Source organism: Strigops habroptila, chromosome 11 (assembly GCF_004027225.2).
Source record: "Strigops habroptila isolate Jane chromosome 11, bStrHab1.2.pri, whole genome shotgun sequence".
NCBI lineage: Eukaryota > Metazoa > Chordata > Aves > Psittaciformes > Psittacidae > Strigops > Strigops habroptila.
The window spans coordinates 34,044,695-34,061,371 of NC_046360.1; the positions used below are offsets into that span (position 1 = coordinate 34,044,695).

General features: G+C 45.1%; 1 protein-coding gene across 1 annotated transcript in view; it reads left to right on the forward strand.

Annotated features, from left to right (window-relative positions):
• Window positions 1-16,677, forward strand: part of CADPS (calcium dependent secretion activator) — a 212,168-nt gene that overhangs the window by 119,558 nt on the left and 75,933 nt on the right. Inside the window, 2 exon segments of the mRNA XM_030502201.1 lie at window positions 5,331-5,467; window positions 10,622-10,809. Coding sequence (XP_030358061.1) covers window positions 5,331-5,467; window positions 10,622-10,809 — 325 coding nt within the window.

Sequence of the window (16,677 nt, forward strand, 5' to 3'; positions counted from 1 at the left end):
GCTTTAAGAAGCATGGGACTCTAAATTCACAGGTTTCTGCAGTCATCCAATTCAAAGTATTTTTAAATAGTTATAAAGATGCTGTGAAACAATGTTTTCTATTATAAATAGCTGTTCTAAAACTGTGCTTTTAACTTGCCACACAAGGAAATATGTAAGTGCATACTACAAATTCATATTCTTTTAACTACTAAACATGAGATAACTTAGATTTCAATTCAGTGCTTAGTGTGTCTGGTGATTTACAGGAACATTCATAATTGTTTATTAGAATTGTAACTCGAGCAGAAAAGAATTTGTTTGCAGCAGGGGAAAAGCCATAAAACACAGGAATAAACAGCCAATTAAATTTAGAGCTATCTTCTAATGTGGAATAATAATATGAAGGGAGAGAAAAAAGAGCTTTTAGCTATCCAGCTGAGAGGCCAGTTCAGCCCGCTGCCGCGGCTCATAGCAGGGAGGAGGATTGCAGAGCCCCAGACACACACACAGAGACACACACATCACTTTGCAGAGGTGGCAATGCCACAGTGCACGGCAAGGAGGGGACTTGATAAGTCACCAGCCGGCACTGCCAGCAGCTCACGCGCAATCAACAACCTGACATTTAAAGTCCTAATATGGGTTTGGGGTTTTTTCCTCCCTCTAGAACACTGGTATTTGCTAGTAAAGCCTCTTGCTCTACACGGCCAAAGAACATGAGATTTCTAGGTGCTTCCCCTGGGTATTTCTTTAAGGGGAGGCAGCCCCAGTGTGCCCGTTAGCTCCACTTAAGCAGGGAGAGCAGGAGGGGAGCACACAGCCGATGCAGTGGGCACGCTGGACCAGGCTGGAAAACTTCTGCTTTGCCCAGCCAGGCCAGCGAAGAGTTTTCTAGAAATATCTGTAAATGAATAGCTGCCATCAATCATTGTCATTCCTTTATTTCATGTCTCCTGATGAGGTTGACTAGTGTCATTGTTTGTTACTGTCCAAACCACATCTTCATTCTTGTAATGTCAAGCAGATATGACAAGCACACATTTTCCAGATGAGTAAGATACAAAGTCACCTTTTAATTTACAGTTGTCTGGGGTTTTTTTGTTTGTTGGGGTTTTTTGGTTTGTTTTTTGGTTTCGTTTTTAATAAGCAAACGTGTCGTACAATTTCCTGGATGTTCAGTTGCCTTTGGTACTAAATCAAAGTCACTCATTAGCGAAAAGAAATAAATCTGGAGCAAGAAATTCTTACAATAAAATGGCTACCTAAAGCCTTTTATAACAAGAATTCTTTTATGGAGCTTGTCCCCCGCTATTAACTTCACTGCTCTCAGAGCAAATTCTGCCAAAATTGTTGCTGGAGCAAAAGAAATGCAGAGGGCAGGGAAATACATTCAAAAAAGAAAAGAATGGGAGGTTTGACTGTTTTGTCTCTTCCTTTTTAAATAACAGTTAGATCAAGAGAAATACAGCCCTCAGAGGACCAAATGGTGGGACAGTCCTTTGGTTTTCATTATTGTTGTTGTTGAAATCTTTGTGTTCCTGACACTTGCAGATAAATTTAAGACTCTGATTGCAGATGCTCGTAGGGAGTGTGTGTGTGACAGGGGGCTGGTTAATGGAGTCAGTGTAAAATGCGAACTGGATAAAAATGAACAAAATAAACCCAGCAGTATTATAAAAAAGACCATAACGTAGGTGACCACGTGTAATATAAAAGGTCAGAGTCTGCGGTTTTCCAGAAGAAAGGCTTGTGGAGCCTGTGCTGCCCATTAGCCTCCACTGGCAGCCTCCCTTCCTTCCGAGACCACCATCGAACACCTTTCAGCTGCAGTTGTGTGCAGCTTGTCTAAATATGTAAGATAACTTTTGTGGGCCTGCAGCAGCATTTTGTCTGGGGCCCCGAACAAAGAAGCACCAGCGAGCTTGGCACGGCACCTTGGGAAGGGATTGTAAATTACTGGAGCATCATATAACTTTCTTTCTTTGGTTTCTCCTTTCTTGTTAGCTAGAACAACAGAGCAGGGTCATAAAAGCAACCGTATTTGACTGAAACAATTAAAGTACTTACAAATTAGCTGTACAGTTTGGGGTGTGAATATTGGCCATTCTCATTTTGTACTTTGTTTAAAATCTCATTCAAACTGTACAGGCCATTTTGGAAGAGGGTAGATTATACATAAAACTTTTTTCATGTGCAGATGTTGGCATTATTTTAAATCACAGATCAGCTGTCAGAAGCAGAGTAATGTTATATTTAGATCTCTCCTTTTCTTTTTGTATTACCTAGGAAGTGTCATGCCTTTGGTGTAATTTGATTTCCTGTAATTTGATTCCTAAATTTCATTATTTTTAAAGCAAGTCCATTGGAAAAATCAAAATGCAATAATAAACTGCAGGTTGCATGGGGTGTAATTTTCTAATTATAAGGTGAGTTTAGGATTGTCCTTTTTAACCTGCTTCTAGTTATTCTTAAGCATTTCAAGCATCTGGCTCAGGGCAGATATTCCATGTAAGATAAATACATGTGTGTGTTACCATTCTCCAAAGACATCTCCAGTTCTTACCATGCCAGCTTTATCCCAAGTGGGTGGTTTGCATCCACCCAGCTCTCACAATGCAAGATGGTTTGGCTATGCACAACTGTGGCACTGGGCTGCTGCAGGGAGAGCTGAGGCTGGTCAGAAAACCATGTTTTAAACCACTGACCAGGCAGAAGTTGTGCAGCTCATACTTTTTTGGTCACTTGAGCTCATGCAGTGCTGTGTCTGAAGCCTCTCTTTTTGTGTGGTTGTACTGAGGTAGGGAGATTTGGAATAGATGGGCTTTTGAGCAGAGATGCTCAAAAGAAAGATGTGGTTTCAAAGCGATTAATGCAAGTAAAATGGCCCCTGATTATGGACAGTCCTGAAGGCTGTTTAATCACTGTGTCTGTTCTCACACTTGGCAGGGAATTGTCTGTGGCCCTGCCTTGGGCAGGAAGATATGAAAAAGCCCAAGACAGACCCTCAGCTCCATGGAAGTGAGCAGAGCTTCAGTTGGTTCGCACCAACCTGTGGTCTGCAATGTGCCCGCCTTTGCTCAGAGAACATAAAGTGGGGAAAAGCTTATTAGTCTGGAGTAAAAAAATATCCATTTCAAACATGCTTTCTAGCACATATGCTCAAAAAAGTTCACCAGCTAAAGGGCTAGAGGACTCTTCAAATTTCCAGCTGATTTACTCAGCTCTCAGAGCCTCTTTGGCTGAGCAGGAGGATTGACAGTGTATCAGGGCTCCTAATTGAAAAGTAATAAAATCTCTGAGTGAAGCTGGCAAATGAAGGCCTCCAGCCAATTTGTCAGCTTGCAGTCAACTCTGAGGAGCTGGGCAGAGCAGCAAGCCATTAAAAATACTCTGATAATAACTGTTAAAACATTTTGTGGACACTAGGGATGGAATCAAAACCAGTATAGACAAACTCTTTGGGAGTGAAGGCAATCACATCGATCTTGGCCCAGAGGGACAGGGATGATAGGGCGGAAGGCTGTCAGAACAGGCAGGAGCTGGTCCATGCTGTGAGACCCAAGGCTGGGTGGGCTTCGCATCCCACACCCAAGGATGCTGAAGAGGGGCCCAGGAGGTGATGGTTGTCTTTGTCCCCCAAGCCAGCCCTCGTGCTGCCACATCAGTTGGCACCACCAGCAGCTTTTCATCCCCATGCTGAAGGCAGGGACCTATCCATGGCGGCAGAAGGGGGGAAATTTGGACTAGGGAGGGAGGTAGCAGGACCCAATGCATGGAGCAAAACAGGGGAGCAGACCCTCAAATATTAACCCAGCTATAGGAAAAAAAAAAAAAATCAGTGTTTATTCAGCAGGGTTTTAATAAGGAAAATTGCCAGCTACTGCTGAATTAAGTACTGCTAGCAGCTAATTGAAATGTTACATATTTTAATTTGTCTGATTTCTTTCCAGTGGGTGATGTTATTTATATAGTTTGTATATAGCTAACGACAGACTATACAGAAAATGTAAAGATTGCTTCCAATGATCAGTAGTATCCGCGAGTGCATACATGAACAAGGTATTTAGGAAGACATGCCATCCTTCATAGCTTAATATTACATAGTAAAACACATCTGATAGAACACTGTCTCATTGTCATTTAAAGCTCTTTTTAATTTTTGTATTTATTTTCTTTTTAAATTAAGGAATTTTTTTGTTTTTCTCTGGTGAAGAGGGATTTTGTTTTAAAACAAATACAGTTACCATATACTGCTATTGCAGGAAAACTGCATTTTTGTGTCCTTTCAGCCACATTGTTCCAAGGCCACCCAGTTCCCCTAGGAGGCTATAAACAGGGGAAGGATTTAAATCCTATTTTCTTTGTCGAGGATTTGGCAAGAACCCATATAGTAGGAAGCTGAGCACGGACAAAACCGAGTGAAAGGTGTCCTTTAATTCCCCGGCCGCTGGTAGAACAAAGCCTGCACCCAGCAGGGTCCCGGCTGGCCGCACCCAGGCCGGCTTGGCGGCTTCATTTCAACTGCTGAATTCGGTGTATTTTTAGTTAACCATGTTGAGATTAATTAATTAGCCCCTAGGAGTTAGTGCCCGTAAACGTCACCCAAAGCAGAGAAGTGTGAATACGTTGAGGCTGTTAATTCACCCAAAAATGGCAGCTCGTAATCCAGGCAGAGGAAATGCAGTCCCTCTGTCGGGATGACTGGCAGCTCCGGGTTACTGCCTCAGTGACAACAAACTACATATCAATTTAACTTCTTAGCGATGCTTAAAAGAGCATCTTTTGATTTCGGTGAGGTAGCATTTAAAGTTGCCATTAGGGGAGGAAAAATTGCCGTGGGGAGACAAACATTGGCATTTGGATAAAGAACAACATAACTGGTCTGATACCTAGAAAACATAGTAAATGTAGAGGAAAATGCTACAGCTGTAACTTCATTAGAATGGCAGAATCTATTATAATTAACCGCAAGTCTCTAAATAGGAGCTAATTTACTTCTGTGAGCCAAAATTCTGTTAACTCGTAGCGTATTGTAAGATGCAGAATAAGTTCTTGCGTTTGTGTTCTGGTTTGAAGTACAGAGTAAATGTGCTGTAATGAGCAGTTGACAATTTAATTCTAAAATCTTTTGCCTAAATGAAACAAGATAGTCCATAACTGATGCAAGTTGACAATGGGAGGTGAAAAGTGTACTGTGTAGCCTGCAAAGAGAAAAGTTAACGCCAATGTAGGGAAGAGGATTTAGCTTTCATGCTTCATACTGTATATTTTTTTTCTGTTGTATTTGTCAACTAAAATGTCTTATATCTCTCTAAATGGTGTCTTTCTCTATATGTATAAATGAACAGATGCAGATAGAGCTCAAAAGCATGGCATGGATGAATTTATCTCTTCCAATCCCTGTAACTTTGACCACGCTTCACTCTTTGAGATGGTTCAGCGCCTCACTTTGGACCACAGACTTAATGATTCCTATTCTTGTCTGGCAAGTATATTCTTTGGTCTCTAGTGATATAAACATCAAGCAGCAAAGTCAAAGCTAGTGCAAGTGGGGGCTAATCCCCCTGTTGCTGGAAGATTTACTTCCGTTAAGACCAGGTTTGAATTTGGCCCAGAGGTATTTTCTTTTGAGAGGCTACCTGCAGTGAACTGACTGCTGTTCTTCTCTAGTTGCACTGTCTCTATCATTTCTGTTTGCAATGCTTAAAATGTTTCTTCCTGCAAAGTACAAACTCCAGTGTGGGGATGCGAAGTAGAGAGCAGTGTTTTGCAGCCTCCTGCACTGCCTTCCAGAGTCTTCTGGATGAAAGAACAGGGGAAAGATGACGGTCTGGTACTACCTCTCATGTCAATGGAGTCCCACCAGGAATAACTGTGGCCCAGCATTTTGTCTCTTTATAAGCAGGGATCCCAAGCAGGTAACAGATGGGACTAGGTGGATAACTGCAGTGATGCTGCAGCCTGGCCATGCTCACGTAGTCGCATGCCCATCCTGATTATTCTCATGAGCACAGGTTGCAGCTCTCAACCCACTGCTGTGTAACGTGGCCTATAGGACAGTGGCACTGAGATGCTCCAGGACAGCTTGTAGTCTTTGGCTGAGGTGCAGTGCTTGGGGGCTCTTAAGTACTGTGCAGGTTTAAATAACAAATAACCTATAATACAACCTGAATGAGGAGGATGAAGAGGCTCTTAGGTTTTGAGAAAACCACAGGATGTAGCCTTTCTAGAAGGGCCTGAAATGGAGGTCCTGTCCTGAACGTGGCATGGGACAGATCCTGACCTGCTGCCCTCCTAGTGTTGCACAGAAACCTCCACGCTGGGGTTGTCTTCATGGGGTCCTTCAGCAAAAGGACCACCACATGCTGATAGCCTTCGTCTTCTGCCAGCCATGCAGTCCCTGGAGGTGGGGCACTTGAGTGGCTTGCTGTTAAAAGCAGCGACCTGGGAACACAACTGAGCACTTGGTGATAAGGCAGTCAGTCTCAAATCCTGTCCTTCATGTCCCTCTTCACCATGATGCATGCAAGGGATGATCTCCTCAGGCTGAGATCCAGTAAATGCCATTAGAAGTAGAGAGTTGTCACCTTCCTGACGAGAGGCAGGGTTAGGAGGAACGGTTGTGGACATCCCCTGAGGTAAGGATGGGGTGGGGGAAGGCTGCAGCGTGCACTTTACTTGCAGATACCCAAGTGGTACGAGTAGGCTTGATGGGAACATTGTCAGACCTGCAGCAGGTTTCTCACCAGTTCCATCGAGGTCTTTGCTCGGGCAGGCAGTGAATTTGGCATGCAGCTTCTGCTCCCCACGCATGGCTGACCTTAGGAAGACCATCCCCATTCATGCATGTCTGACAGGTTGGCTTGCAGCTGGTTTGTCTCTGTGCAGTCTCAGGCCTGGTGAGAGTGGCCGTAGAATTAAATTCATGGAGAGGTGCAAGGCCATCACTGAAAATGATTAACGATGTTTCTCTTCAAGAAACCTGCCAGCCAAGCTTCTGCTTGTTATCGAGATGTTTAGGCCCTTCCTGGAAGCCACCGGAGTGCTGGAGCGCTCCCCTCAGCACCAAGACTTGTGCCTCTTCGAGCGGAGCATTGCCAATTAACCATCTTCTTTCAAATCACCCATTGCAGAGTGTTATAAAGAAGAGAATAATGGCCTGTGTTGAACTACACTTGGATTTCACATGCTTCTATACTTATTTTACTTGGGTTTGTCCTGATTATGGTAAAAAAGTCAGACTGACCCCAAAATTTGAGTTCAACTGCTGAGACCTCCCATTGCTCTTGGTGTGTCTTTGGGAGGTTGGTGATACCACTGTACTGGCTTGCCTGGGCGAGCTGTGAGCCCATGGTGAGCCTGCTCTGTCCACTCTGTGTGCTGCTGGGCTATTGTTATTCTCCCTACAGGACATTCCCATGCAAGGTCCCGCAGAGTTTTGCCTCGTCACACCTCTTCTTGCTTTCAAACATGGACATGGAGGTGCCAGGGAAGACTTACCTAGGCACAGTGGCTTACCCTGACACAGAGGATAACTCAGCATCACCTCTTTCCCGTGGAACCAGGTTAAACAACGTCATCGCGAGTCCACTCGCTGGCTGAGCCAGGCATCCCTATGAAAACAAACAGGCTGCTGATGTGTCTCAGCTATGGCAGAAATGGTGTTTCCAGCCAGAGAACACCATGCTGGGGAAGAGGAAGAGCGTTGTCTGCAGAGCTTGCCGAGGGCTGTTGCCCATCGTCCACAGACTGGCAGCACAGTCACATTAACAGCTCTTCCTGGACTTTTGGGAAGAGTATGAAGCCCTTCCAGCTTGTTATGGACCCCACACTCATGGGTCTTCATTCTTTTCACTTGGACATGTCTTGTTTCTGAGACTGCCCTTCAGCTCTTCCCAAGGCTTCCCAACCTGCTGCTGACAGCTGGCTCACACAGCCGAGCCCCTGCTGGAGCTGTATTGCCCATGATGTGTCATCAGCATGGGATTCGGGTAATACAGCATGGCATGTGCAGAGGAAAGGTCATCTTCCAGAGTGCCCATCCTAGCTGAGATGATGTGAAGGAGTCAGGGTTCAAAGGTCTATGAAGAAGGCCACCAAAATGAAATTGTTTTGGGTTTCCTATGGTAAATGGGAAAATTCAGGTACTGAAAAATGAAAAAGCAAAAGCTGTGTTTGTCATTAGAAGAATTGCCAGTGTTTCACCAACCTTGACCAAGCATGGCTTTACCCAGCTCCAAAACTCCCATTGCACTCTCTGCTGGTGCTTGGGACTTGCGCCCCCTTCTCGGTGCAGTTCAGCTTGTTGAACACCATCAGTCAAGCTCCCTGTGCTCTGCAGCCTCCCTTCATTGCCCCCTCCAGGTTTCCTCATCCCACTGAAGACCATCTGGGAGACCACGCTGAGCTACACACACCTAGCTGTGCTGGGGAAAGACACCCGGTGTGTTATCACTATCAGCTGCGTTTGCCAGACTGGCTGGTTGTCAGCTGGTTGCGCCAGGCAAATCTTAATCAAGAGCCAGGATCTGCCTGAAGATCTGGGGGATTTGTCTGAATATCGCCTTTCATCAAACCTTAGTGTTTTTTTCTGGGCTGTGGGAAGCAGCATTTACTGCTCCTTTGGAGCCCCATTCAGCAGCAGGTTTTATATTTCCTACCTCTGCCATGCAAACGACAACCACCTGGTCCTCCTGAGCTCTGGATCTCTGCACCCACAGTCTGCTTGCCTGTGCTCTCACGAGGTATGAGGCTCATCACTGAACCTCTGAGCTTCTGCTCACACTTGCCCTCATTTAGCCATGGCAGCAATCTTGAGTGTTTGCCCCCGTCCCTTCTGTCTGTCTGAGGATCAGCACTTCAGACCCCAATGCAGGGGAGCAATGTGGGGTGCTCTGGATCACTGCTTCCTTCACCCCAGACTCTGGGCTTGGTACTTGGCTGTAGTGAAATTAGTACCAGCCTTCCTGTTGATCTCAGTAAGGCCAAGATTTCACCCCATTAGGGAGGACTGAGTCCTTTGTGTGTATTGGCTAAATATAACAATTTCAACTGCATTTCTACACACATCTTTCTATCACAGAGCAATCACAGCATTTCTGTGTTTTTACCAAGCCTGATCGCCAAAGGTTTGTGTGAAGAGAGGCAAGGTAAAGAGACGGTCCAAGGATGTAACAAACAGGCAATGAAAAGAAATCTGGAATCAAGCATAATACCACCAACCAAAAAAAGCAAACAAAAATACCGTTAAAAGCAGTGGAGGCAAATATACCCCTCCCAAAAAATAGCCTTCCAGAGTGCCGTCCCATCTGCATTGTTCTGTGTCTTCATTTTGAAACGTGCACTTCTAGTGATCCCAGCACTGTAGCTACTCCCTATATCTATCATTTTCCCCTCATTATTTTAATTCTTTTCTCAATCTGTTTTGGAGTTGGCCCAATAAGGATGAGCAAATCCTTCTCTATGTCTTTGAGCTCTTAATTGATATTTCTTCAACTCTTTTCAAAGCAGCTATTTTGGCATCTAGAAAAGATTTGGTGTCATCTGAGTGGTAGAAAATATATTTTAATCTTTCACAGCAGTGTTGTTTCTAAGATGTAGCATTTGGGGTAACAGATGGGGTGGCAAAGAAGTTGCCTATAGGGGCAGTGCTCTGCCTCAACTACTCTCCCGCCCGCTGCAGGAACTTTTCAATTAAACGATGAAAGATTTTGCAGCTTGATGCATTCCAGAGCTGCGTCTTAGCAATTGTTTAGCACCCAAATTCCCATGTAAATATTGATGGTTTTGCAGCATTTTGAAAAGCAATCTACAAGATTATTCTTGTTCTCACTAGCGCCTTTCCCGAAGGCAGAGGCGCGCTCTGCTTCGGCTGTCCCGGGATGTTCGTCGGAGCCATCCCCTCACCGGGAAGGGCATCCTCCTTGGGAGCCTGGATGTTGCACCAGAAGCCATGTATTGCCCTCAGGACTGACACACAGAAATAGTCTGAGGTTTCTGGATGTGTAAAGAATCCCTGCTCGTGAGCAGAGCTTCCCCTTGCTTCGATGCCGAGGAGGTGGGCAATGGTGGAGTGCGTCACCAGCGGTGCGCAATAAGGATGGCAGGAAGCATCCCTCTCTGATACTGTGGAGCTGCCTTCCTCTGTCTGCAGGACGTCCCTACCTACCAGATGCAAGAGAAGCCATTGTTCAGTGTAATCCTCCCAGCTCTCCCCGAGATCAGTCTTCTTGCTCCTGGCCAAATGTACAATCCCATCCCTGAAATGAGATTACTGTTTCACACTGTTTAAATAACCAAACCTTTGTCATCTTTTAAAGGTGTAAGCCTTTTTTTCCCTTTATTTTTTCTTTTATTGCTAGGTACTGTTATGAACTGGCCTAACTTTCCAGCATTTTAAATGACAATTCCCTTTAATGGTAGCATAATACATTTCTGTTAACAGTTGCTCTGAGTTTATGCTGTGTTTGGGTGATGATGTACAGACTGCATTGTTTAAGTGACCTCTCTCCTTTTTCCTTAATATAGCCTTAGGTTTCTATTTCTTTTATTAGAACAGTTGACCACTACACCTCCAAATCTGATAGCCTTTGTATTTAATAACTTATATTTAAAATCAAGTCTCTTTATTTCTAAACAGGGCTGGTTTAGTCCTGGCCAGGTCTTTGTGCTAGATGAGTATTGTGCACGTAATGGAGTGAGAGGCTGTCACAGACATCTCTGCTACCTCAGAGATTTGCTAGAGCGCGCAGAAAACGGAGCTATGATTGACCCCACCTTACTTCACTACAGCTTTGCCTTTTGTGCATCACATGTTCATGGCAACAGGTAAGGAATTCTTCTTGGCTAGCAGCTCCCTGCCAGCAAGGGATGACTTTGTCAAATATAGGTTTCCTTGGATAATGCACAACAGTCCCCAATTTGTTTTCACAGTGGATGTTTGGCAGCAGCACTTCTAGTGGCATAGTCGGTTTGTTTGTTTGTTTCATTGCTTGTTTAATGTAAGCAATAAAAATGCACGTAGAGGATCCAGAAATGAGGGGTTTTAACTTTCTTATGCAGGCACCTGCTAGATGCAGTTCTGGACACAATAGAGTTGAAGTATGTGTGACTGCTACGGGTTGAATAAATAGAAGTAAATGATACACTGTGCTGATTTAATTGCTGTGTGAGAAGATCTGACAAGTTGCAGCAGTGAAATTTTCAGCAGTATCAAACTTCAGTGTTCAGAAGGGCTTTAAGCCCTTGGGGCACCCGTGTCTCATTTAAAGTCCGTGTGACGTCAGTTTGGCAAATGCTTAGACATAACTGAAGGTTTTATCTTGCTCTGCTGCAAAGCAATTTCAATTTCAGACGTAGCCCATTCCTTTCTCTCAAATGTGACAAACCCTTGATGGGAGGAACTGGAGCTGTGCGTTTTCCTTTTCTATTTGCTTTGTTGACAGCTGTAGCATCTATTGCAGCTTCTTTTTCTGCTGTTTTCCTGTGAAGTTGTATTATACACTTTGAGATATCACTCTCTATCCTGCATATGCTGCCGAAGAAAGGAATGTTATAAAATAATTACATGTTTTCATAAACCTTCTGGTAAATACCATCCTGAATTATGACACGCATTGCCCAGGTTTCACATTGCAAGGCTGCCGCTTGCTTTTGCAGTTACTTTCATACATCTTGTCATGGAAACCGAGTTTTTGCTTCCTTAGTTTCTTTTTTAGTTCTGACTTTCTTTTGCCTGTTCATTCCTTGTTTGCAAATTGTTCTTTGATTTCACTTGTTTCAGTTCAGTTTTCTTTGGGTTCGTTTTGAGTTTTTTCATGCTTTCTTCTTGTTTCTTTCACTTTTGCTGCTGGCCTTGCCCCCCGTGTTTCAATCACTCCCCCAAGCCAACACATGGCAGAATTACTTGGTGGGTCACAGCCAAGTGCAGACGGCGAGGGGGGCAAAGTGTCTCATGCCTCTGCCACTGAAGTGGAGACAAAAAAGGATTCCAAAAAGGAGTCCAAAAAAAGGAAAGATTCCAAATCCCAGCCGAATCCAGAGCCGAAAAGGTAAGCGAAAGTGGGCAGTGCACAGAAGTGTGTTGTAGAGGACACTGGGCTCCTCGGTCACTGAGCACACTGAGCAGTTGGCATCCCTGTGTTGTGGCACCAGCATTTGGGTTGTGCACTCTCCTGGGCGTTGGATGGCATTTGGGCACTCGAGTCCCGTAGAGGTTAGGGCATTGAGTTTTAGATGTGTGTTTGAGATGGCTCACACGGCATGTGATGGGACCGGGTGTGTAAAACTGGCTGTTCCCATCACCCCTCTTCCATCACAGGGCTCATCCCAGCAGGAGGCTGTTGTGGAGACAGGATGTGGTTCAAAGCCCATGTGGCCCATAACAGAGAGGAGGTGAGAGGCTGGTCATGGCTACCCCGTGGTCCTCTTCACAGGGTCCAGCACAGCCAGAGCTGGAGCTTCCTCTTCAGCAGGGTTGGTGGCAGGAGGTATCTGACAGGATAAGCCAAAGTGACACCCCACCATTCCTTCCCTATGGGGCTGGAGAGCTGTGGGCTCCGGAAAATGTTTTACTTTAAAACCCACATGGTGTGTAGACCCCTCTCCCATGCCTGTGCTGTTGAGCGATGCTGGAGGGCTGCTGGGCACTGCCGGAGGGGCAGCTCAGTCTCGGATGAGCTGTTCGAGTAACTCATTTAAGATATTCTGAGAAAGGAATGAGATGTTTTGCTATGACTTAGCTGTCTTTAGCTGATGGTTGACTTCATATTAGAAGGCTGAAGGTTCATCTTCCTTCTTGGTCGCTGCTGTCTTACTGTTGCATGGGGATCACAGGAGGCTCTGTGCTGGATCTGCAAGGATGTGGTGTTGCACTTTCTCACTGAGGGCAGACTCTGTGTAACGCCCAAGAGTTTGGTACAGAGACTGCAGTGTAGTTTCTGCCTTCTGCTATCTGGAGGTCACGAAAAGGGACCGCAGGGGATCTGAGAGAAAATGCAACTCTGTGTCTTTCATGTCTACTGTAAGAAATCTGAGCAGGAGAGTCACGATTTCTTTTCAGAAAGCTGTTTAGGCCACATGCATCATGCATTTGCGAGCTGGCTGGCAGAGAGCGACGGAAAGCCAATATTTACCCATGCAGTCCTTACTGGCAGTTGCGACGTGTGTAAAGCAGGGTTCGCTTTAGCTACGTCCCTTCCTCCCACCTGCTGTGTCCATACGTTGCTCGTTGCCTTAGGGCTGGCCATGCTTTCCCTAGGAAACATATAGCTATTGGAAGAGCTGAAAACTTTCTTGCAAACTTTGTTGAGGTGGGAGCACCCCTGACCTGGGACTCAGCAGAGCATCCATGCATTGCGTCGTTATTGGTACGCACAGAGGTCTGGAAAAGATTCAAGTTACAAGGCATTTTTTCTGTTTAACAAAGACTTCTTTTTCTTTCAAGACTGAGGAAGTCTTGATTTTCTTTACAAAAGCAAGTTCCTTCACTTTTAGACAGTCCAAAAACCCTAAACGGCTGGTTTGGTTTTCCCCAGAATGAGGTTGGCTGTCTGTCAGAATATGCCACCCAGTAATGAAGGTCGAGGAGGGAGATAATTTCATGTGGCTATCAATCTCCTGTATTAGCAGCAGACAGTGATGGAGCTGAGGTGGGCTGTCTGTTTGTATCGTGTTTGTATAAGGTCAGGCAGCGAGACAACAGTCGCTCGCAGTCAGCGGGGAAGTGCAGGCAGGCTGCGGTGCGGATGCTGAGGACAGCCTGAAGGTCAAGGCTGACAGGATGACAGGCGTCAGCATGGGGATGATGCCTCCTCGCCTGTCCGGCTTCTGCCTTGGTGGCATGGGATGGGAACAGGATGGATGCTGGTGGAAATGCACCTCCAAGCTTGGAGCTGACCCTGTGGCCGCAGCAGGTGAAATGGTCAAAAGGGATTCTGGGGACTTTTTGGAGCCTTGTTGCTTTATATGTGAGGGTCCCCTTCCCTCCTTTGGGCTCTTGGAGCTTATTCAGGCCCCTGAAAGCCTGACATAATCTCTCCAAACCAAGCCTGTAAATCACTGCTATTTGCATGACAAACCCCTTAAGTTTTCTGTTAATGTCATCCTTTTCCAAGTAAAAATGGAGTTAATTGTAAATTGCTTGTCCTAAGTTTCACCTCCTGCAGACACCTGAATAGGTAAGATGCAGGCTGTCAGGAAGGCAGGGACCAGCAAGAGCCAAAGACTGATGAATACTGCATGGTTTACTGTTACCCACGTACTTGCTCTTCACTAAGTCTGAGGAACTTGAGGCTTTTTCACTGTTGTGCTCACTAGTGAATTGATAACAGGGTTTTACCTGCCAGGTATCACTGGGTGGCTTTTGAAAGTCCTACCATTATGAAAGATGATGTGATTTTTGATGTGTTTACCTACGTGACAGTTAAGAAAGGCATAGTGTTACTCAGACATCCTACAACACACACTGTATGATTATTGTTGCCTGCTTTTGGTACCTCTACCACAGTACTGAGGCTGTTGCTTTCCTTCATTGATAGTCCTCCAAAAAACTAGCGAAGGCAAGAAGCAGGGATGGTTTTGAGAAGGCATTGTGATTTGAGGGAGAATTATGAAGGTTTTACATGACCACCAAGGTTTTTCCCTGTCTTCTTTTTCCATGTTTGTTGCTGTCCTCATGTTGGAAGGCTGTGACAGTACTGCCAGAGACATTTGCCATGCAGAGAAGTGATGTGTTAGAGGAGCCTCACTGCTTCCCTGTCTGCAGCGTGGAGCAGAAAGTTGAGCTCAGCTTTCCCAGGCCCAAATTAGTGCCTAAACCTTGGCAGTGCTTGCTGCGCCTTTCTAAGGAGTGGATTTCAGGAGTGACTTTGGTTTTCCTTGTGCCTTTTTTTGGTTTAGGTATATTATAACTTTATTTTTAAACTTTCAATTTGGCACCAAAAAAGATTCTTTCAGTGCTTTTTAATCACAAAATTTTAAAAATAGGGCTAAAATATTGATCATGTGCATGCTAAGTGTTAGCAGACATTGAACTTAGCAAAATCAGGATGACAGACTGAATCCCCTCCAGTCTAATAACGACTGAACACCAGCATTTTCTGCAAGTTGTTCAATGACTATTTACCCAAGGTCCAAGCAGCTACAACACTCTCTACTAATTAATAATTAGTAACTGTCTAATTATGGGGCTTTGAGCAACCTGGTCGAGTGGAAGGTGTCCCTGCCCATGGCAGGGGTTTGGAACTAGATGATCTTAAAGGTCCCTTTCAACCCAAACCAATCTATAATTCTAATTAATTTGGTATATTAAAGGCTTGCTCAAGCTGTATTTTACAGCATCAAACTTGTTTTCAAGAAGTAGCTCTTTCATTAGCTAGCATTACCATTAGGTTTTTCTACTCTAAGCCAGCAGAAATAATCTTATTGTCATAAACCCTGAGAAACTGAAAAGTCTGTGTAACATGTATGTCATTTTTTCCATTGTATACTAATTATATATCTGTTTCACGCAAAGGCAAGATTTGGGGGTTGGAACTAGATGATCTTTAAGGTCCCCTCCAACCTAAACCATTCTATCATATGATTCTATGATATTTCCATGCAGCTAGTTGGAAAAAAAAAACAAACAGGATGTTTTTGGTCCCTTAAAAGAAGTAGTAAATACATGAATGCTTTATCACAATATCTTTTTATGCTTCGTTTGTAGTTTGTTTTTAGTTTCCACATCTCATTCAGATGCACAGCCCTGGCTGCAGTAGGGAAGGTTAAAATCTGGCAGGGCATGGTGCTGTAACCTCTTTGTTAGGTGCCGGCTCCATGTCCCAACAAGCCCCGTGGTAAGTCCATGGTGACAGGGCATGTGTTACGGCTGTCTGTCGGGTAGGATCCAGTATCTGTGCTGAAGGGAAGTGGGTTGCCAGCCACCAGCAGATCACCAGCTCAGCGCGGCCGGCTGACGTGATTCATTACAATGGGTGTAGGATGGCAGTGCTCAGAAACCATCCGGTTCAGCCGCGGTACGTCAGGGGTGTAGATCGCACATGAGAAGCAATGAGCCGTGACTTGGCTCCGTGCTGCAGCGTGGAGGAGAGCCCAAGCAACATGAAGGCAGGAGTTGGGGGGATGAAATGGCTCCCATGCTCTGCAGCATCTCGAGCGGGTGGAGAGCCGGGCTCAACAAAGGGCTTTCAACCCACATTTCCCACATGGTGTGAATTCCCTTAAGAAAGGGGAGTTGGGGAAAATCAATGTTTTGCTGAATAAGCCTTTTTTTTTCCAAGGAGTCTAAACAGGTGGGCTCTTTGAGGTCAGATTTACTGGGGGGAGATGTAGGAGGTGGCAGGCAGGCAGCTGTGATCCTGCCCACATCCCCAGAGCCAGTCCCTGTGCGAGCGGTGGGACTTCGCGCAGGCGAGTCTTCCTGCGAGGGCTCCTTTGAAAGCCTATCCTGACACATGCCGTCCAAGGCACTAATCATCGATGTTTACTGTATAGCTCATATGTGCTGCACCTGGCAAGCAGCAAGGGAGCTGAAGGCAGCACGTGTTTTATATTTGAGTTGTTACTTAAAAAATCAAATTATTTGCATCAGTTTTTGACATTGTTTTTTTTCCCTTGGCTCTGCATGCCAGGGCTCACAGTGCGTGCAAAGATCTGTTTGCTACGTGTAAGCAATATTTTCCCTAGTGAAAAAAA